A 24,546-nucleotide genomic window follows, 5' to 3' on the forward strand; every position below is an offset into this window, starting at 1 on the left:
CTGGGTTTATAAACTACACGATTATTACTGCCACTATATAGGGTTCCCAAAAAAAATCGTAAAACAAATTCTATGACTTCCCGAGGACAAAAAAGTGCTTTCTATGACCAATTCCTACACTGTTCTGGCATCAAGGAGCCTATTTACAATACTCTGGCCAGTCATCACACTAAGGAAAGGGACGCCACTCCCTGTTAGCCTTCCAGTTTGACACAGGACCACTGAGCACCACAAAAGCATCTCAATGGTGCACTGAACAGGCACCAAGTATAGAGTTAGATGTATAAAGAGGAAGTATACAGAACTGGAATGCAAACTGGAATACTGCCATTATACAAATATTGAGTGGCTCAGTGTGAAATGGGAGGAATATTATCGCAAGGTAAAATCTGGACTGTTCCATTTCACGAGGCGAAGCCGAGTGAACTGGAAAAGTCCAGATTTTACCGAGCGATAATATTCCTCCCATTTCACAATTTAAAGCCACTCAATATTTGTTTTATATAACTGACATATAGATCCTTGTCATTTGATATATTTGAACTTTTATTTCAATAAAAACTGGAGGAAAATGTATTTCTCTCTTCCAAACCACCCCTTCACGAAAATGTTTGAACCCAACGCTGTAGCGCTGGCTCTTTGGAACAATATGCGCTACGCGCAATGCTGAAAGCGCACACCAGCATGCATTTGCACACAAATACCGTGTCATGGAACAAGAATGATCCTAACTGTTCAATAGTATTTCCCATTACCCAAGGGCGGAGAGTACTTTTTGAGACCCGGCGTGAATGGGGGCAATAACGAATGTCATGTGATGTGGGATGAGTTCCACCAATCAAATGACAAGGATCTGTATGTCGGTTATATATGTATAAAGCCAAATATTACGCATCATCAAGTATGGGTTATGCAGGACGTTTCCATGACTTTTTTAGGAATATCAACTTCCATGACTCCGTGATTCCAGAATTTTCAAGGATTCTTTTCATGACTGTGGGAACCCTGATTATAACATGAAACAACTAATACTCTAGTAACAGTGCTCGTTGAATTCACAACCAACCTTCCTGGCAGTTGCGTCCACCAGACCCATCGGGGCACAGACACTTGTACCCATCCCACTCCGACAGACACCGCCCCCCATCACCGCCGCAAGGCCCACTGGTGCAGAAGTCTTCCCGATGCGAGCAGCCCGGCAAGGTGTTACCCATGGGCTCCAGGTTGGTGGCTGTGGCTAGGTCCAACAGCTCACTGTCAATGTAGACGTCACGGAGGCAGCCCACGAAGTCTGTGTTGATCACGGGGAAGTCTTCTGGTAGCATGGGGAGCCCGCCGAGTATGAAGGGCCCGGTCATGTCCAAGAACCTGAGGGAAAAAACAAAATTGATCAGTTAGTACATGTACATGTATGTATGTTTGTATGTCAGATCATCTTAACACGACATTAAAGCCAGAGTCCATCATTTGCAGCTATCCAAAAAGTAACTGGCGTAATTATTGTTGAAAAACATACTTGGTTGAAAGATTGTATTAAAGAAGACTAAACTCCCTGTGAAATTATTCTTTCTGGCAAGCTGTCATTTTGAAGTAATCAATGAAAGAAGGCCTTTCCAACGGTGCTTCTTAAGACGCACCGTAGGAAATTCAAATTAGTAGTTTGTTTTGTGATTTGGCGAAGCGCGCGCCCACATTGGCACGACGCACACGCACGGTTGCTATAATTCGTCGGATCAGTGCGCGACATCGCGTAGCTGCAATCGGCTCAGTGAGAACGTGTCACGCACGCTGAATTCAGGCCCAATTCAAAACGTGATTCAGCAACTTTTGATTTGAAATCGAGATCCTAGAATGTTGTTTTTCTCGAAATATACAGCTGAAGCTGAGCTGCAACTTCATCAGGTTAGTTGTTCAGCACCCTTCTTTAGATCTTGAGCACTTTTGTTGCTTCAAACGAACAAAATGCACAAAATACAAATGATGGACTATACCTTTAACTACATGAGTGTGCATGCCACATTACATTGAAGCACTGCATTTGTGAGGCGTTCTGGCAAAACAAGACAGATCTGGGCAGAGGTCCAAATGAGGGTTTGTGGGTATTAGAAAAGAAAACATAATTCTCCTAGCAATACTGTTTTGTTGCACTTCAATCAGACATTCTGTTGACAAGTTATGGCTGTTTAAAGGTTGCATTTATCGACATGTCAAAAAAGTAAAACACTGAGAAAAAGGCCTTTAAAGTTTTTGAGTTTTGCATTCGTGAAAATGAAAGATGCCAAATGTTTTTCCATAAAACACTTTTAATCAACGATTTCAAAATGTGTAGTAGACATATCAAAGATTACCAATATCAATAAATTTGTAAATCTGAAAATCACCCCCATTGATACTTTTTTTTTTTTTTTTGCAATTTTTTCTTCACTTTGGCCTGTTTCATCGCAGAATGCCAGAATGCGTCACATTGGTCCACAGAAAATGGATAAGCTTTCCTGAAGTAAATATGATTGTGCAGCCCAAACTACCTTCTATGGCATTTTTGATCACCCACTTTGCAGAAACCAAATGGCACATTTTTTGTGTGTTTAAACTTTAATAAAGGCTGGGCTCAACCTTTCTCAAACCTACAAAATCCTTCAATAACTCCTCACAGATTTGGAAAGATCTGGCAGGGTAGGCCTATTTGCTCCGCTCACAAGTACCCCCTCACCAGCAAAGAAAGTACAGTTGGGGGTGACCGACCGACGCCATCTTGCCTGACTGCAAGTTTTGCTGCGATGCGCGGCCATACCACTGCGTGTACATAGTACAAATCCCCTGGTGTAAAAGGAACGGTGCGCGTCAACCAGCTAAATGTCCCACCCATGGGACGTCGTTGCTAGGTAAAAGGGTGCCCTCTTTCTTTGGCGCACAGAGCCCATAGGGTTTATGATCGAGTCAAATTTGAATATGTCCGACAACATGTACTGATGTCTGCCATTGTAAGCAGGAGGTCGTAGGTTCGAGTCCCACCTGCGTATGCGTGTAAATTGTTTCTTGGTAAGCCTTTGGACAACACTACATATTCAGTGTTTATGAAACTAACCTATATCAGTAAAAGGAAAAACCCACGATTGATTTAGTATTTACAAATGCAAAATGCAACAAAAAGTTCAAGTATCTCAACGTTAAAATTGGACGAAGGAGGGCTTCTAGATATGTTGTAAACATGCCTCATGGTGGGTCTCGAAATCATGGCCAGTCACTTACTTGAGTTGTCCCCCTTGCGTGACTGAGGCTGCACAGGAGTAATTGCCTAGCTCTTCACCATGCTGCAAAGACACAGCCGCGTTACAGTCATCCAAAATCAATGTTGCAGTCTGCACAGAAAAAGATGGATATAAAGACAAAGGGTTAAAGGTCATGTCAAGAGTTTCAAGTAAGACGCGAGTTCAAGAAAATATCTGACCACTGATACCTGATGAAGTCTCAATTAAATATACATGCATTGCTGTTCAAAGAGGACTATTATAATATTCAATTTTTGAGATTGTTAGGCCCAATGGTTAGAGCAGTTTTATTAAATTTATTAGTTACCAATTCATCAATGCAAAAATAGGTTTACAGAAATTTTACAATCTTTGCTCCGACCACGTTCATGGGAAAAACTGGATGCAACCATCAGTTGCATTAATTTATCTTCTCAACAAAACAAATCAAATGTACATAAGTTGCTAAAGATTCATGTGCTTGGATTGGAATTTGTGTCGTAAGGATTATGTACATTTTATTCCACCAAGATTTACTAAACCCAAATGATACTAACTGATCAACATATAAACAAATTTAAAACAAGTACTGCAGTCCTGCTTAATACAAAAAAGATGTTCTAAATACAAAATACGCAACGGAATTTGTGAATTCCTTGTAGGGAGATGGCATCTTATCAGATCAACTGAACAGGTAAAAAAACATCTCCATGATTTGACTGTCAAATAATTCAAAACTTGTTAAACTCAAGTTGTGTATGTTTGTGTGTGTACACTATAATGATTTCACACATAATTTTGTCAAAATAATGATATGTACAGTATAATGGCACAGGTCCGGAATGAATTATTTAACCCACTTTCATTTTAAATGTACGTCATTTTGGTGTAAAACTGCCCTTTTTTTGTATGCGCACCCTTGCTTGGCTGAAATCTGACCCCTCTACCACACTGCAGTTAATGACAAGCTCGTATCGTTTCCAGCCGAAACCTCTAAACCACCTCAGTTTCATGACAGGCCAAGCGGAACCATATTCCGAAATTCACTCTTTCTGACATTTTTAAAATATCAGTGTCCCGGGCACGACTCAGCATCTACCATGTGACTCACACGTTTCATGAATTCAATAAACGGTCAGGGAACAAAGGGACTTTTTTTTTATGGCCGCGGTTTCGCGTTTCGGCCGTGCGTGCCCAAGATGCTGCGAGGCTGCAGGTGGGCCGTTCTTTATCTGCAGGAAATATCGTTGGGGAGATGGGGGCCGGATAGGATGTATTCCACAGGCAGGCATTACAAGTGTTTTGGTGTAAATTGTCATCTCTTGTTGCGGATTCTTGGCATGATCTGCTAACCGTACTGCGTGTTACTGAGGGTCGGGTTTGCTTGGTTAAAATAGGGGGACAACTGGGACGTCTACTTGGACACATCACAAGAGAAGGGAAATTAAGTACCTTATGTGAATTGTGTCTCTGCATCAAATTTTTGGAAAAAAATTCACTTCAAACAAAATTAGACTGAAGCATGTATTGGAGGTATAACTTCAGGTTTGGGCAACTGAAATATTAGAAATGGCACGCGTACGGGATACGAATGCGGCTCGGAAATACTTGCTGTTTTACATGAATATCACCATTTTGTGTGGTTATTTCACCAAACCCACATAATGAATCTTATCATTGGGATGTAAAATGCACATTGCCCCTAGTGTTCCAGATGAAATTACCACACAATATAGTGATTTCACAACTTTTCCTGAGCGCGTGCTCGTACCATTTCCAATGTATCCTACTGAGAAGATGTTTTTGCACAAACACAATTACTGGAAGAAATAACTCAAGCAAATTGCACCGTTCACTTCACACAAGAAAAATCATTCACTCATAAAGGGAAATTATTCATTCATGAAATGGAATATCAAATAAAAGTTAACACAGCATCTCCATATCAAAGTATTGCTCTACTTTTTGAATGACGCTACTTTGGTGTTGAGGAAGTCAGAGCACTTTACGCAGAGGATATGATCCATATTGAAATCCATCATTCTTGGCAATGCCAGCCTCTCAGAAAACCACATGAAATATGTGACACCTCCACTCTCTGGAACACACGGACTGATTTCTTTCTCCTTTGGTTATGGCCAGGGCGGCACAGCCTCAAAGAACTCTGCGCGGCAGAGAGATTTGAAGCAACAAATTGGCTGTATGCATCATTAGGCTGGGACTTGGAGAGGCTCACGCTTAGCTGATCAAGCCAAGATGAAAGCCAAGACAGGGGCAAGATTGATGTGAACCACAGTGGTTACGGATGGTTTCCCGATAAGACAAAAGGTCAGATGTTGGGGGGGGGGGGGGGGGGGCAGGATCGTCAATCTTGCAAGACTGCTTATACCACATACCGGTAACATAGTCCCAAGAATTTGGTTGAGGTGTGTGTGGCTCCACATTGCAAGTGTGTTAATGCCCCTCAGATCCTAAATTCATGGCACTGCTTAACTGTTAGCAGAATAGTTGTGCTTACTATAGCAGAAAATTGTGCTAACCTCAAACCTAACCTCCACTTCATATCATGAAGTGGATACATGTGCTAAAGGCCGCGTGCATGGATATTTCTATTCTTACGGCACCGATTCAAGCAACCTTTTCCTCTGGGGTTCAGTGTGCTTTGCTGTACTTACTGCTTATGGTCACTTTGAAATAGACAGAGGCTCTAGTTAGCAAAAAAATCATGTGCTAAGCAGAGCCATCAAATTAGGCCCAGTTTCTAGATTACTTGCCTATGGCCAGCAGTAAAACATGCCTCTATAAAAAGTGGAATCAGTATCTATCACCGGCCTGGCCATTACCAAGTCCTTCGGATGCACCCTACATGCATGCCAAAAGTGATTCTGCGTAAAGGACTCCACAATTCATTCAGTGATTCGGCATCGTAGCTGTTAATACGCCAAGGGAATCCCACGCAAATTGCCATGATAGGAGTGATAAGCACAGATTGTGATATATTTCACATCTTTGCAGTGACCTCTATGCAGGGTGCAGCATAACACTAAGACACAAGATATCCATCAACCAATTAGTCCTAATGTGGACGCAATGAGTGAGTCACCCCCTGACCAGCCAGCGTGTCTGGGATGGTAATGGTACCGAGTACATCCCTCCGATGTCAATGCCAACAATGATCAATCTACAGTCTCATCAACAACCCGCTTGTTATGTGTGTGAGTGTATATAGAGAGAAGCAGCTCGTGTTCTAGTAATCATCTTATGAGTGTGGCGGGATGGAGGGATGCTGGCATCTCAAGTTTCTCAGACTGTACATGCGATTTGGATAAAAATCAGCAAATGCGTTAAAGGAAAAATTTCATGTATACGTAGCTGTTATGCTGAAAACACTGCTGAGCTATTTTCTAGTCCTTAGCAGAAATTGGCAGAGTACCAGTCAAACAAATTATGTATGATACATGTATAACATTTGGTTGGTAACCTGTTCTTGGTTAGCTAATAGCAGTAGCAGCTACATGACACTGGCCCAAGGATTTACTGCAGCATCTATAGGCCTTTTCACACTGGACAAATCTTGGAGTTTATGCAGGGTTGACGTAGGGTTGAGGAAATGCGGCATTTCACACTTGAAAATGTTCAACCCCGCGTCAACCCCACATCAACCCTGAGATTGATTTCTCCCCGGGTTGAACTCAATCCTGCTCCAGCCCAGGGTTGAGATTTTCAATCGGGGTTGAAAGTCTCACGAAAGATGAACAAATAAGCTTTATTTTTGATGTCTGTCTCAAACACCTTTGAGAGTTGTGAGTATTTTTCCTGAATTTTGGTGGGGATATTTACCCAAAAAAATTACCAATGGGGTCTAAGGTGGTTCTTTTACTGGTCTGCAACCTTCAGGGACCTTTAATGCTTAGTAAAAAATAGCAAAACACAGCAATGACAGTTTTGTTTGTGAGTTGGGTTTTTTTGGTGGCTAAACATAATCATCTCTCTGCAAATGTCTTTCAACTGAGGCAACTACTGAGGCTTAAACTGTGGTCCAAACAATGATTACAGCATCCCCTTTTATACTAGGACATGTGGCCAACAATGGTTGCGTGTATTCCACTGTATATCACAAAGACCAAAAAGTGTGAAGACAGAAGGAAAGCAAGGTTAATATTCCAAATACGTGACTCTGAACCGAGAGATGTATGTACCATAGCGACAACTTCACTGACAAATTGGTTTTTAAAAGATTCTTTCTACATGTATGTGCGTCTGAGCCTGTTTATTTTTGGACATGTTTATGTGTTTTTGAGCCCAGGATCAGATCAAGTCAGGGGCCCCCAACTGCTTTTTTTTTTCATGTTTGGAATTTACGTTTGTTTATCATAAATATATGGTGTGTAAGGGAGCAGTAGAGGAGTCATCGGTCTTCGTCAGTCATCTATTACCCACAGTGCAGTCCCTGTTTATTTTGGGGAGCTGTGCCCTGAGTCATTTTGCAACAGTCTCTCTGCAAAATCTGTATCCCCGGTGATTACTCCAAACCCGCCAATATGGGGGAGGCAAAATATACGGCCGGCAGCGTGGAAACTTAGATTAAAATGTCTGAAACATTATCCAGATGGATAAATGTTTGGGTTTGTCTCATGACGATTCCACAGAGGTCTGATACAGACGCTTCTCTGCGCACGGATCCGCCGTGTTTAGATAAGACTTACATTCATGCAATATTTGCTTCTCGGATTGCCCCGGTTTGTTCAGGATTTTTCCAATATGAACGTAGCCGCGGCTGCTGCGGGCGGTTTTCACAGCCAATACCTTAGTGGCTCTAAATGTGTGAGTCATACACAAGCCTAGAGGGATCTTTCTCGGTTGATGATATTCCCTCTGCCTTGTTCGTTACAAGTTTAAGGCTGGCTGGTTGTTAGAGCCTCGTCTCCGCTCCACCTCTATTGTTACCCAGGAATTTCCCGCGGGTCACTCGTCAGAAAATTGGTGGCTTCTTCGCTTCAGTTTGACTTGCTCTCCTCAGCCGGTAAACCACTCACGGTGGAAACAGTTGCCCTGTTAAACATCCGAGTCCTGGAACTGGCTCCTTCAGATCAGAATACTCAGCTCCTGACAGATATCTCTCACTTCACTCAACTCTTTCAGCAAGATTCACTGATATACATTTTATTTTCAAGAAGAAAACGTTTATTTGTCATTGTAATGACAACATACAAGATTCACATCTTTGACTTCTCTAAACATTATCATGGTCACAGGCATGCAACTGGGAATTTAGAAAAAACGAGGAAATTCCAAACCACACAAGACTTTGTACACTGTTTTTTAAATTTGTAATGGCATTCATGAGAAGTAAAAAACGAGGAAATCAGCGGATCCAAGGAAAAGTTGCATGCCTGTGGTCAGCCATGAAATGACAACTTCATTTCAATCTGTACATGTACATATACATGTAGTTTGAAAAAGTTAACAGAAAAAAAACAACCAATTTAAATTATTTGATTGAATAAAGTACTTGACCGTTCATGCTTTGGATTAAAAAAAAAAATTAAGTTAATTTGAAAAAGAGGATGAAAGAATTCGGACTCTCATGCCATTTAAACAATATTTCAGTACCGGTATATGTACCGAATATCAATATCTTGGCAAAAAGAAACCTTCAACATATTCTTATAAAATTTCCAAGCAGTCACTTAAATTAAGGGAATGTACATCATTGGATTTTGCTATAATTTTCAGAAATGAACTATTTGAGGGGTTAGTATATAGATCAAATATTGTTACACTGACATGTTTTACATGTAAGTTTTGTGTTCGAAAACGCTGGAAAAACCAAGAAAAACAAAAGTGTTCAAGTAGTCTGGTTCCCTGACCCCACTAAAGACAAAATGGGTCAACTTATAGATGTCGGAAAACTGTAAGGTAATGGAACCAGTCTAGCTGGCCTGCACCTGTTCAAGAACATGTGCCCAATAGCAAACAAAATTTGGACTGAAAAAAAAGAAGGTAAATTTGGAGAAGTGGTTGAAAAATAGTTAGGTTTCTCCAGCGGTGGTCGGCCGACCACCGTTGGAAATTTATACAAAATACCATTTTTCTTGACAATGGCTTCACACCGGTTGCCATAACTTTACAGGATGCTTTAGACTGTCATTTACCAATATCCTAGTGAGGTATTTTGTAAAAAAAATTGTACTTTTGTTTTCGATGTTTGCATATGTTGTATATTCCCTTTAACAGTTACATGTACATGTATATATGAAACATGAATTGTTGCATCTTGAGGAGCGTGCAGTACAAGCAAGTCACCAACCAATAATTGCTGTACTAGTCCACATACATGTACACGTACGTAGCTTAACCAAAATACGTGTATTCCCTCGGTCACTATCAAAAAAGCTGACTGATCACCCGAATACAATCCCTGGCCAATCCTTCTCATCAATTTCTAATTGTTCCGTCTCCACATTTCTCCTATTCTGCAGCCCTGCGTCAGACTCCCCCCCCCCCCACAAGAAAGGCTGTTAATAGTAGCCTGTGGGCATTCTTGAACTCGATGAAGTAGTGTCAGGCATAACGCGAGGGGGGAAACTGTGAATAATTCTGGGCGCATAAATGCGTGGAACAGGCAGGATGAATCGATGAATAGAAATGGCGGCATTGGTGAATGGTTAACTTGGGTCGGGATCAGGGACTAAACGAAATGGATGGAACTCCTTAGAGTAGCGGTTACATTATCATTTTCAGGGAATTTGTGCATATAAAAGACTTAAAGCCAGAGTCCATCATTTGCAGCTATCCAAAAAGTAACTGGCGTAATTGTTGTTGAAAAACATACTTGGTTGAAAGATTGTAAGGGGACTAAACTCCCTGTGAAATTATTCTTTCTGGCAAACTGTCATTTTGAGGTAATCAACCAAAGAAGGTCTTTCCAACGGTGCTTCTTAAGATGCACTGTAGGAAATTAAAATTAGTAGTTTGTTTTGTTATTCGGCGAAGCACGCGAAAGCATTGGCACAATGCATACACACGCGTGGTTGCTATAATTCGTCGGATCAGTGCGCGACATTGCGTAGCTGCAATCGGCTCAGTGAGAACGTGTCTCGGACGCTGAATTCAGGCCCAATTCAAAACATGATTCAGCAAATTTTGATTTGAAATTGAGATCCTAGAATGCTGTTTTTCTCGGAATATACAGCTGAAGCTGAGCTGAAACTTCATCAGGTTAGTTGTTCAGTACCCTTCTTTAGATTTTGAGCACTTTTGTTGCTTCAAACGAACAAAATGCACAAATTACAAATGATGAACTATATCTTTAAAGATATGATAACAGACTAGATAATCATACCTCCCTCCAATTGTTAGCTTCATAAGAATTCAATAAAAATGTGTTTTTCATGAAAATACAAGTACATGTTTACTGTAGTTGCTGTGTATTTGTGGCATTGACACATGCATAATCCTTTGCAATGAATCTACAAGTACCGGTACATGTAACTCAGTGAGTGCTCCAAGTCCTTAAATGACAAGTGACTGCAAACATTGCACTGTGTCAGGCAAAATACCGCCCTCTGTTGACTCATGTACATTCAAGAAAATCTCACTGAATTTAAGAGGGTCCGTGGGGGGGGGGGGGGTCAATTTAGAATGCACAGGTACTGTACGGTTGAAGTGTGCAATGTTCATACTTGTACACAGGGTAGCATCAACTGTCAATTGAATTATTTGTATTCACAAGATTGTTGACAGTCATTTCAATATTAGGCACAATTTATGACTCATGTCAATAAAACAGACAAGTCATTGTGCTGGAGCCAACATTTTAACGATGTCAATGTAAAATGTACCATACAGTATTACAAGTAATACGGCAGGAAAGCTGGGTTAACATCGCATCCTCAAAATGACAGTTCTAAATAAACAAAATTATGGAACTAAATTTCAAATCTATATTCTTCACAGGGCCTGTGTGCTGGAGTATTAATCACTGCAGGGCTTTGTCTATTTTTGAAAGACACTTTTGTGAAAGTCTAAAATCCATCACAAATGTGACCAAAAACATTGGCAAAATCAGAAAATTTGACTTACTTGGATTCGTTTTCATTGAAATGAACATGTCTTCATTTGGGCAATTCCACGGTTACTCACGTAACATTTTTGATGTACGAAAATGTAACGTGACTATTGTGCGCCTTGTTTATCATACATAACACATTTTTCTGGAAGTCATCTGTGGTGCTTAGGTAGGTCTAGGTCTACTCTATCTGCCATGGGGATAACAGTTATTAAACCTTTTCAGTAAGGTAATTACAGCCCAAGGAAACTCAAAAGTACATCAAAAATGTAATGTGAGTAACTGTGAAATTGCCCATTTGCCTTAAAACCAATACAATTTTACAAAATCAGTTATGCTTTTTAAGATTTTATGTTAGAAAAATACCATAGGTTACTTTTCATTCACATAAAAACCTGAATGTCAAATTTCAACTAGCAATCTATACTACCCACACATATTAATTTGATCTTGCTTGGCGCACACATTTACAATTCATCTTCTATTATTTTCGAGTGGAATTTCTTGGACCTGCTCAGTTGTGTCAGTGCCGAGGTCAATAGGCATCCAAACCACATAACCAGTCTCTTCCCAAAACACAATGGAGCCACAAGTGCGAACTTTGTACCTTGGCTTTACGACTTGGGTCATAAATGTTGCGTTGCATGGCAACGCTCTGTCTGAAGTGGTCAGGGAAAAAACGGTTGTTTTCGAGAGTTCTTTTTTTTTTATCAAGTGAACCTTTAGTTAAGCTGAGTGCAGAACAGAAGAGATGGCTGCTTTACTGTTTCACTTCAAATGCGATTGGCTGTTTGATTTGGGCCAGCTTATTACACAAAAGGTTTTGGATCATCTGCACTAGAGTCTGAGCACTGAGCAGACAAAAAGCTGGTTGCATGCCATAGTGTGTGCTCAATGTTTCACATGTACATGTACATGACATCAGATTTGTTTCAATCAATAAACAAGGTAACATACAGGGTGAGTAAAAAAAAGCGGAACCCAAACCCTAAAAAATATATTTCATATTTAAAAAAATATGTAGCACTAAATATAATAATGACTGGAAAGCCAATTTCAAAAGCTACTTTTAGATGAAAACATTACTGAAATTGCTAAATCCATTCAAAGAATATCACCATTTAAACGCAATGACCTTAAAACCTGTCTCGTCCAACAAAACCAATTTATTGTGTGTTTTGACTGTTTGGAACAACAAAGAAAATGACACAGAATACTTGTTTCAACAACTGTCACCAACTGTACTACACAATATTTTGATTGACAACCCTGGTTAGGCAAACAATATGATTTATAAAATCTACTTTCTGAAAAGACGGGCCTTCAAAAGGACTTTGTTGCATATTGTTAACGTTTAAACTAAGATTTCATCGCTGGTGATGTTTGAAGACAATTGTGACGACGATTGTTAAAATTGCATTTTTGGACGAGACAGGTTTAGGGTCATTGTGTTTAAATGGTGATATTCTTTGAACGGATTGACCAATTTCAGTAATTTTTTCATCTAAAAGTAGCTTATGAAATTGGCTTTCCAGTTATTATTATTTTTGATGCTCCGTATTTTTTAAATATGACATATACTATATGGGGTTTGGGTTCCGCTTTTTTTGACTCACCCTGTATTTGAAACTATTTCATTTAGAAGGGGCTAGATGCATGCAGAGGTAATGTTTTAATAAATTTATGAAATATATATTTTGATTTTTTTTTTCAGCAGTGTATCTACCCATTTTCAAGGAAGCTGATGTGAATTTTTAGCCAATAAGTCAGTTCAGTATCTCAATGAGGTAGTCCAGGTCAAAAGTCATTTAACGCAATTTTAGGCGGTGTTACTAGAATGACCATTCGAGCATCGGACGACCATCTCCTTGCGCATTCATACACCTTCTCTGAGCATTCGATTATCCCAAATGACCTGTGAGCCATATCACTGAGGGCACGCGCAGTTGAAATACCCAACTGGCTTATTCATCCCGTTACATGTAGCTACCATACATGCATAAAGCCAAAGATATGAACCATGACTATCTTGAGCACATCTTCAAATTTTTTTGATATGATAACACTGCTTCTGGTTAGTTTTGATTGTATTTTGTGATGTGTTCCCCCCCCCCCCCCCCAGGCACATCTAAACATTTCATTGCCTTATTCCCTGTGCAGGTTTCGTAAGTACAAAATAAATAACATGGATTTTGTAAGCTTAACAGTTAGAGTTATTCTGCACCTCAGCTAACAAAAACATGGGGCCTCAATTTTGCCGTGTTTTTTCAAGAGTCCCAGCCACAGTATTCTATGCCAACAGCAAAGTGTATTTAAAACTCTTTTCAAAATCTGTTCTCTGCAGGCAAACAGTATCCACAACACATACTCCCGACTATAAAATGACCCATAATTGCCATTGAGTTAGGGTCCCTGTAAGTCTTCACGGAATGTTGTGTGACTGTATTATGACTTGTTAATTGCCTGGCTAGGAAGCAATTTGCGCTCACTTGTAACCCATGTGATGATCAGCAATTGTGTTTGTATCCAAGGGTGTTGCAATTAATGCTATTACATCCTGGCAAGCAGTATGCCATTCTCTACCGATGTTTTTTGAATGTCTACAGTTACAGCCACTGTCACTAAGTGGAAAATGCTCTAGGACATCAGGGCTCAATACAATACAATCTTAACGCAAACATGTACTCCAGGTAAAATTCAAAACCTTTAGGTTGATTGTGCGTTGGCTTGTGCGAAAGACACATTTTGCAATATTAATAGCCCCTTCCCTACCAAAACATTTGCAGTATTCAAAAATTCCTTTTCAGAAGACGTGTACGTAAGTTCTTTCAGCTAAAAAATGAACAGTTTCTTTGACCAGGTGGTTTTGGAGGACCCAGGCTGAATGGTAAAAAAGTGTCACTGGATTTTGGAGGATACATTGTATTGGGATGAATGTTGAACAAACCCAAAATGGAGGCGGGTGATTTTTCCCATCTTTTTCCCCTAAGATGGCTTGTTTTCCAAGATGGGGGATAGATTCTTCAATTTTCTTGACTATTTTGCTGAAACAACATTTGTCCAAAGGAGCCATACAGTAAGCCCATAGCCCTTCCTAAAGTAGCTACAATTTTATTGGAAACAAATGAAAAGACAACATTTTGATAATATATGTGCAAGATATATTGCAGACGGCAAATAAAAAAATGGAGGCGGCTGGGAAAAAAAGAAGTTTGCAGAGATGAGAAACTGGTTTATAATTTACATGGCCTTATTTGAGCTCAGCAATGATTTTTCAGTGCTTTGTGACTTCATGAAAAATTGGTCAATTACTCTAATTGCAATGAAGCAGATTATGCACAAATAAGAAAAAAAATTCAAAAACTGGACACAATAATATCCTTTCCAATCATGAAATCTCCAATGGATTGACTAGCCAAGATTCATGTAAACCATTCCTCTTCACTCAATCACTGCTCAGTGAGCCCTTTCACACCCTGCGTAACCCAATCCACGCTCCACAATCCCAAACTCAGAATCCACTAAAAGTCCTCTGGGGGAAGGAGCTACTGGACTTTCTCAATAGAAGGTGCCCTACAATCCCCTCACAGGTGCTTTCAATTCAATCAATTATACTCCATTTTTTTTTTATATGCCTGTCTTTTGGCCGGTGTGCATTGAGAGTTTGGGCTTAATAATGCCTTACATCCTCCGGGATTTCTCTCTTGAGCTTGAATTGGGTGCCTACTCAAATACTTTTTGTTGAGAGTGGAGTAGGCAAATTTTCAGGACAGTCACCTTCAAGGGTCACAGACACTGCTGGCAGTGGATGTATGGCTGCAGATAAAGAAAGGACTACCAACCAACAGCTTTCAGTATTCTAAAGTGTGTCATGCAAACAGTGGCCAGCCCATGGGAAGCTGCCTTGTCAGACACAATGAAAACCGCTGGGACTTCTGACAGATTTTCAATGCCTTCCCACATACCCTCAATTCTTGGTTTTTGTGTGTGTGACGGAAAGAAAGCCTGTAAGAGGGCAGTTCTTTTTTTGTGTGCTGGGTTTAGTGTTTCCCTTTTCATCTCAGTCTGTGGATGTTTGGCAGAAGAGTTCTGGAGCTTGATCTAAAGGACGAGAGTTGTTTGGACAAGAATCCAGCCATACTGCATAGAGCTGTTTGGAGGTTCCCAAAAGCCCTTCAGATTATCAGAAGGCCCTTTTTTTTTTTAACAAAGTGACAATCTGTATCCCCTTGTATTTCCTTACAATTACTAATGCAGTGCGCCACCAATAGTTTGCCACAGAGAGTTCATTTTTCCCAGTGCATTGTGGGAGATGGTCGACATTTGAAAGGATATTTGAAATTGTTAGTTTGTCCAGTCAGTAGTTTCGTATGTGTATCTGTTTGCCCTCTTTTTCTTTTTATCAATATGGTGTTTTTTGTAAGGCAGCAGTATGCTATGCCCCAATCTATAACAAATTAGCTCAAGTTGTCTACTGACACTCGTTCAAAAGGGCCACGTTTTGTCGACCGTAAACTTGCAAAATGGACTCTCTGTGGCAAACTCTTGGTGGCGCACTGCATTGTGGATCGCCCGACTTGTCAAGTACAGGTATACTCAGGATTTATTCCAGCAACTTTTCATACAAGTCTGAATCTGCCATTTCAAAGAAAAGTTCAAACAGAACTTCTCACTGAGACGTTTCCAGGCATGTAATACATCTTCTCCAATTCTATACTTTCCCCATACAATTCCCAATTTTTCATAATATTTTGTCGATTTTCGACCATAGAAATCACAGCCTAGCCGTTCCTGGTTACCTATTGATGGAGAAGGATTATTCACGGTCTGCCAACAGTATCCTCCAACGGATTCCATTGTTAGTCTGTGAAGACATTTTTTTCTTCCTTCTGGCCATGAAATTGACTGATCCCCTCACACACCGAGGGAACAATATCAGCTACAAATCAGCAGCATTTCTCTTTGTCACCAGCGCGTCCTGCTGGGTTTGGGTCCCTTCGCCGGCGATACATCATTGTCACATTTGCTCACGTTGAAATGGTCACCAAACTTTTACTCAATGCATGTTTCCATATCGGTAGGGGAAAAAAATGAGCACTGTGCATTAAGAATAAGCGGTATTATATCAACACAGCCCTTAGCGTTAAACATATTTTAGTAAATGAGAAATGGATAAAGTCACGTTTTGGTGGCTTGCAGAGCCGTCAGCAATAGGCATGGAGCATTCGTGGTTTAATCCGCAGGATAGGTGTCCTGCTATCATTCTTGCGTTTTTTGGTGCTACTTTCTTTGAAAGAACTTATGGTTAATCCCTCAATTTGGGTATCAGATATCACACATTGGTGATCCCCTGGTGATGTGATGCCTTGGTGCTGGGTGCTGTGGTTTGTTGACTTTCTGTCTGGCCACCGAAAACAGCTCATACATGCATGAAAGTTGATACAGTGATCTCAGAAATATGCAGCCATCATAATGAAGCCCAGCGCATACAATTTGTTGTCAACAAAGACAGCTTCTCAGTAATGTTTAGCTGCACAAGATGCAGATCATTTTTTGATTACAATTCAGTATTTTCACAGCAAAAGTAAGAGGTATTGTATTGCAGATACCAAATATTCTCAAATGTATCAACTTTGATAAAAGAGACTTTAATTATATTACCTCAACAGACTTGTACACACAGTAGTGTTTTACTATACTCTCGAGGACAGTGCTTTGTGTTTCCCTTTGTCCCTGTCATATAACACTCTCCCATAGACTAAGCACACAAACTTACTACAGAGGACCGTTTCCAACAAAAGACCCAATGCCCGAGGACTGAAAGGATCTGTTGTTCTCCCTTTGTGTGTCGGTCCTCAGTGGTTATGTAGAACACGTACAACTACGGTACATGTATACATGGAACTTTAAGTCTGCCAAATTCGGGCAAAAAGTAATGTAATTTCCATCAAGGAACACACATGATCTTCTGAAGTATTTGAGAGTGGACAAACTACAACGTTCATCAAGTTCCAACTTTGCTGGAAATGAGTGGAGGCTTTTGAAAAGGTGAACGATTCAAGATATTCCCAAAACCTGCGCCGCCGTTTCTTGTCAAAGAGGAATATTTTGACTGCCTGATGCACAGGCCAGATAATTCAGAGAATCAACATACAAAGCTGGGGCGCCTTTTCAACTAGGCCTGCCTGGAATCTGACCTTTACTTTGGCTAGTTTGATCAGCGGCTCCAGAGTGCTGTGCAAACAGGCAACATTCTACTCTGTTTCATGCAATATTATTGACTCAGGGCATATAATGAATGCTGTGGGCTGCATGTATACACATACTGTGTAATGGCATGAGGATATGTTCCAAGATTTGATAAATTTAGGCATGGGGCAATTGCGGAGACAGTTATGTGCAATGTGGGTTTGTAAATGGTTTCCACCGGGTTGGGCATTTGTAGGAGAAAAGTGATTGGGGTGGTGATGTAGTGAAACCACATGTGAAGGAATGACAGTGGGTATACTGCATGTATCTGTTATTCTACTCCCGTTAATAACTTCATTTTTGTTTCAATTTCAATATTGCTTATTATATAAGTATGCGCATGACATTAATTCTGCTAGCATTTTTTGAAGAAAAAAAGATCCATGTTTCATTGTTCTTTTAGAATCAGTTCATGAATAAATATATGCTGGACTGATTCTTTTTATGTACAAATGTACCTTTGGAAAAAAAACAGTTTTGACCCAATCTGACATCTTTATAGAATTTGAAGGGTTTTTTAAATCTTAAATTTATTAAAAATACCTGAAGAACGTACTCATTTACACCTATACACCCCCCAAAAAAATAGAGATTCATTGATTAAAACTACAAAATAGCAACAAATAGAACACCTACTATAGCAAGAAAACTGAGTCAACAAATGATTTAATTTTAATCAAGTGTTGTCACTATGTGCACAGAGAGTGTTGGAGTGGCTTTTTAATTTGGATCAAGCGAGCACAGATGGCCATAATGGTGTTGAGTGTCAGCGGTGTGAAATCCTTTCATGTATGTCGTTCACTCTTGAGATATCAAATTCATGCACAAGCTGTTAACACTTTTGGTCCCCTACATGTAGTTGGGATATATTGTAACTGGCATCTGGAGTAATGTAGATGTGCGCATAAAGTGTGTTTGATCTGGAGCATATAAGTATGCATAAAAGTACATAAAATATGCATAAAACACTTTAAGCTGCCCCAAATTGACCTTGCGACGACACTGAATAGTCAGCACTGACTTTTCACGATCAAGCTGTGTCTGATCTACGACTATCGGGAACATATCAGTCACCAATTTATTTGCGACCTGAGTGCAACTGCGATGATATTAAGACAATCGGCATCAGTCGGCGCTAACGAAATCGACAGTCGCAAGAGTAGACAAATTTCAACTTTTGCACCGCGACGGAACTTGTTCACGATAGGCGGGAATCAATCGCACTCGACCTGTGTGAACTTACAACGTCATGCACGCATCCAGATCATCTTATTTTATTGTGAGTCGTCGTCATGGGTGACATGAGCATACATTACAAATGTACATGTTAAACATTGTGAAGTCGGGAAATTCTTGCCTAGTATATCTTTCGGTGGGCTTTCAAAATTAAGTGAGATGCCACTTGTTCAACGATAATCACACGATTTCTCAGTTTTGTGACCTGAGCATGACTTTTGTGTTTGATGGCGATGGCTACCTCGCGACGCAAGCAAATCGCAGGTCGACCTGAGGGCGGCTTTACAGAATATTACATGTAGATTGCGCTGTGTGGCCAATGAAACGTACTGGTTTGCACACATCCACGTACCGGTACGTGTACATGCACATGAACTGTACGGTGCAAAATACATACAACAAATGTTCACTGTGGCAACCTTGTTGCATCTTCATGTGGGTGCAAAGCAAGGTGGTAATGGCATTATACACATGAAGTGTTTATTTTCAAAACGCGATATCTCCATTTGAATAAAGTGAAGAATTTGCACGGTTATGAAACTTCAAAGGCCAAAAAAGTATAACAGCTGTTTCTAAATTTCCCTTTTCCCTTTTTTGCACACTGAAATTGTATTTAACTGTATAACAGTCGTAGAAACTAACTTAGTGCAGTTAGGAGAGAGCAGGATTCTATGGAGTACTGAAGTGAATACATCATGCGCACAATATGTGTGTAAAAAGACATTAGTGCGTGATTCAGTCCGTGAACCAACACGCGCGCGTACTTCACTCGTTTGCACTACACTTTCTGGTTCTAAATGACATCACACTTCGGTTCTCCATAGAAAGTAACAAAAAGGCGTATATTGCGTTTTGGAAATACATGTAAACCCTTCATGTATTAGAAGTGTCTGCCATGTATGAATTTCTCGTTTTTGAATTTCTCGGTTTTGTCTCGGGTGCAAGACCCATGATTTTCAGTCCCCTTAAGTAATGTACAGACTCCAGTACAATTTTGGTCCATATTTTTCCAACAGAAACACCAAATCCTGTCACACAGATTCTTGGGGATCTTGGGCTGAAGACAAAAACAAAGCCAGGGGCTTTTGTTGTCTTTCTATTTCTAATATTGGATTGACTTCAAACCCTTAGATCAGTGCACTTTATGGCAAGCTCCACGGTCTGTTCACATGATACGTGTTTGGTTTATAAAGATTATCCGACCGTGCCAGATAAAAACAAACAAATGAGTGTTTGCTGCTCATGAAGTTCAGATGACAGTTTGTCACTATCCAATTTGAATATGGAAAGTCTGTAGGCTTATTTTAACATGCTACAGGACTACAACTTGCTTGTTCTTTTATGTGCAAACCGTGTGATGCATTTACATTAGTTACTTCTGATTATTTTTCTAAGCCCAGCCTCGCCATGTGTAATTTGTTTATAGTATTCGGATGAAGAAAATGGACTGTGGAGTGATGTAGCATGATCTGTACGTTTCTTTCCAAACAAGTACACCACTGTTCATACCCTCTTCTTACGTGTAACTCATGCAAATGTGAAACTGAAAAGAATTTTCATATCAACAAATAAAAAATATGGAACGCTTGAATGTGTCATTCAATAGAGATTAATCAAATGTGAACAGAAATGAGCTTCTCTAGTGAGAAGAAAGGAACCTGAATGGTTCTTGGTTGGTTCTTCTCCTAAATACTCCACGTGGGAGTTTATCCGGGAGGCCAGAAACACAGGGGCAAACCCCTTCTCTTAGCGATAAGTGTTTACTGGGTTCTTTTACGTGCATTTATACAACACATGGGACCTAAGACTTAACGTCCCATCCGAAGGACGAAGCAATAATGGTTAAGTGCCTTGCTTAAGAGCACAAGTGTCCCCCGGCGGGCTCGAACCCACGTCACTGTTGCCTCTGAAACACCAGAACGTGAGTCCGGTGTTCTTAACCGCTAGGCCATCACACTCCATGGTCATGACTTTCAAACCAGCTCTGGAGACTCATTTTTTTGACACAGCTGGTCACAAATAGACAATAGTCAGACAAAGACAAGACTACCATGACATGAAGACAAACAAACAGACCAACTCACCTGTTCCAGATAATCCACCGACACCTTATGCCATTCCCCATTGCTAACGCCACCAAGGATAGATGCGGTCACTACACTGGTCACCTCGCCCGCTGAGAACAGGAATCGAACCTGCCTATTGACAATCTCCAGCGCGATGAAATCGTGCTTCTGATTATAGCGACCGTTGTAGAACAGGAGGCCGTTGTCCACCTTGGTGGCAAAACTGAAGGCACAAACACAGGAAATTGAGCTAATTATTAAACGACGCTGACCAGATCACTTTAAATCAATAGATGGCTTAACAATGAAATTGACTGGTGCAGGATTCGAACCTGTGACAGTTGCAACATTGTATTGGTTCTCTACCAATTGGGCTACAATATCTAGTCCTATACTGGCACTCTGTGTCATTCCGTGTCAAATCGGAATAGGAATATCATCACATTTTTGCAACAGGTATGCCAACTTTGAGATGACCTAGAAAGCAAATAAAAAAATCTTATAACCCCAAATTTTGAATATATATCTAGAAAACATGTTGGCCGGGATATAATTTTCATCCACGTTCGTCTCAAGGTCTGGTGATTGACTAGGTCAAATTTAAGGTCAAACTAAAGGTGTAAAGGTCATCATAGTTCTAATTGCTCCGGCATGACAAATAATGGTAAATTTAGATTCCATTCCTTAGCATGTTTTAATACCTTTCCAGAGAAACCAAGATCAACAAATTTTGCAAACAAGTTATGGAGTTATGGTCATTTGAAACTTGGCAGCCACACCCATTTTGGCAAAAATTGCAAAAAATGGCAGTGAGTAGCGCGAAAACAGTAGGTCTGATGGCGCCAAAACTTAAAGTTTCAGCTTTTTCAGCCTAAATTACCCCATACACTAAATAAGAACCAACTTGAAGGGGGTGCGATTTGAACTTCCAAATGTTTTTGGTGATTTGACACGGAGTGACCCCTCTCCCCTATTTGACAATAATGACTTTGTCCATGGAATTCTTTCAGGAGCCATACACTCATATGTACCTTACCATGAGGTCAGGGTTTGCGCAAAAATCCAGATGACAGCAACATCATGTTAAACAAGAAAAGTGACTGGAGCATCCAATCAATTCTTTGATCAACCAATTTGGACCAAAAATGAACCCAGTCAGCTTCCTTTCATCTGTTCTTGGCGGAACCATGGACTGACAGTTTGTTAAAAGTTACTAAAACATACCCCAAATTCCCTTTTGAAAACCTTAGCTAGAAAAAAAAGTATCGTTTTTTGGGTGTCAAATAGAAATTTCACTCAGGAACCATTTTACTACATTCCTACATTTTTGCCAGAAGTGCATTTCATCTTACCTTAATGACATCTGGAACCGGACTCTCCTATTTAACGACCGGAACATCAAGAAGGAGTTGTCAGGGAAGTTTCTGGTCCGAATCTCACACAGAGGCCCATCATATTCCGGCCCCAGGCAGACACACTCAAAGCCTCCTAGTAAGAAGTTCCTACACAGGCCACCGTTCTTACACAGGTTGTCCGTGCAGCGGCCTTCGTCAAAGTCTACCTCACAGTTTGGACCTTCAAGAGAAAGCGAGAGAAAGGAATGGGATTATAGCTTTGTGAAATATGAAATGTCTCATGTAGAGGTACCGGTATAGCCAATGTTGGTTTCTCAATCAATGTCTTACTGTTCATACATACATGTAGCTCCTGTGTAAGGCTGTGTCCCAATCCCTTGGTTACGGCTGTGTATAACACACGCACCTATGGAAGCCACTGGCTAGCGGCTGTAGCCACTTTCCATAGACTCTTGCGTTATTGCTGGTCATAGCCAAGTGATTTGGATACAGCCTAAGTAATATTTGAACAAACTTGGTCAACCCTAAAATAAAATATTGTAAAAACAGCTTAATTAATAAGTATCATACCAAACAATTTTTTTCGGAACATGTAGTTGAAAGCTTGGAATGAATTAAACACGGTTGAGTTTGAAGATTTAATTTTGAGTTTTTGCTGGCCAGCCTATTGTCCTGTGACAGCCGGAGTCGCTGACTGACTGACAGACAGACTGACAGACAGACTGACAGACCGACCGACAAGTTAGACACAGAGTATAAATAATGGCCTCAACTGAGTCTCTCCAATCAAGCACGACAATGCAAGACTAATCAAATTTTTCCCTAAATTCCTGTTCAAAAATGAACTCGAGCATTGATAGTGGAATCATCACAGATGTTACAGAATTACATCTTTCCCAATTACATTCCATTTCCATAGAATTTCTTTGGGCTGCATTGGGCAGATTGCTTATACAAAACATGCGCTTCAGGCCATCTCCAATCTGTGATTAATTGACCATTACTTCATGCACTCTTAATCATTTGTTACCCATGACGACAGATGATGCTGCAAAACATGATGAATCTGGATCATCATTCATTCTAGGATGTTTGAACGTGGACAATCACATCACATCACCACTCTCATTAGGCTAAGTCTATTTTTCTAATACGCCTATAACTCCCAATCAGTTACATGTAGCTTATAAACAACAGTCTTTAATAACGAACTTAAAGTACAGCTACACACGATTATTAATGGACATTTACTTCCACAGCAGATGAGTAGTTATGTTCAGAATAACGTTTTTGTGGAAATTCATCATCACAAACTGACAGTGAATTTGGAAATTCTTGCCTAATGATGTCTTTTGGTGGGCTGTTGAAATTGGCTAATAAAGAAAACAAATTCTGGAAATGTGCATTTTAAATGAATCCCATACTGAACAAATACACATTCATCAACTTGAAGTATTAATACGTATCAAGTTCATATATATACAAATGAACTGATCTTCATGAACATTTCCAAAATGCGATAAACTTTTGGAATCCCGCCCTCTCCTGGCTGTCCAAAGCCAGTTTCGATGGCTGTTATGTAATTAAACACAATTTGAGAATAAAATGAAGCGAAAATTAAAGTTTAAAAATAGCTGTTACATGCCTACTGTTTTTATACTTTAAAGTTTCATAATTGTGCAAATTTTCAACTTTTTTTTCAGATAGATATAGTACGTTTTTTGTATTAAATTCTTCATATGTACCAATTATTTTTTTTAAATATTTTACCAGTGAAGTTGCAAACGCTGAATCTGACTGTACTTTAAAAAGTGAATGTCATTTCAGAATCAACAAACATTCGCAGCTGTGATAGATGTGCTCTTTGCTTGTGCAAAGTACATGTTCGTGTTCTGGTCGGAATTGGGCAATTACGTTTGAATGATGTATACACATGATTCATGATTTGCAGAATCTTCAAAAAACACGCCTGTATGTACGATGCACGTGGACAGGACAACGTACTACTACATGTACCCTTCGCCCCCACGGTTGGCAATACTTATGGGGTCCCGACATCTCAACAATAATATTTATGGAACATTACCACAATATTTAGATATACATGTATATCATGTTTTTAGGTTGTAAAGAGAATATTTCAGACTATATCATCTTTGCCAGCTGTAGAAATGACAGTGGCAACATAACTTAATAGCCAACTACTGAACTACAGTATGAATACAGGTATGTGCACCCGTATGCACATTGTACATGTATGTATCTGTAACTTGTAAGCAGTACATGTACATCATGTACATGTACATGTACCGTACTGGTAG

At 40.0% G+C, this 24,546-nt stretch overlaps 1 protein-coding gene across 3 annotated transcripts in view; it reads right to left on the reverse strand.

The window, feature by feature from the left end:
• Positions 1-24,546, reverse strand: part of LOC119721892 (cadherin EGF LAG seven-pass G-type receptor 1-like) — an 85,635-nt gene that overhangs the window by 37,032 nt on the left and 24,057 nt on the right. For all 3 annotated transcript variants that reach the window (XM_038191836.1, XM_038191833.1, XM_038191834.1), the window contains exons 2-5: positions 22,223-22,445; positions 20,889-21,093; positions 3,250-3,359; positions 1,067-1,368 (exon numbers count right to left, since the gene is read on the reverse strand). In XM_038191836.1, the coding sequence (XP_038047764.1) occupies positions 1,067-1,368; positions 3,250-3,359; positions 20,889-21,093; positions 22,223-22,445 (840 nt within the window). The remainder of the gene's footprint in view (positions 1-1,066; positions 1,369-3,249; positions 3,360-20,888; positions 21,094-22,222; positions 22,446-24,546) is intronic.

Source organism: Patiria miniata, unplaced genomic scaffold, assembly GCF_015706575.1.
Source record: "Patiria miniata isolate m_02_andy unplaced genomic scaffold, ASM1570657v1 HiC_scaffold_14, whole genome shotgun sequence".
Taxonomy (NCBI): Eukaryota; Metazoa; Echinodermata; class Asteroidea; order Valvatida; family Asterinidae; genus Patiria; species Patiria miniata.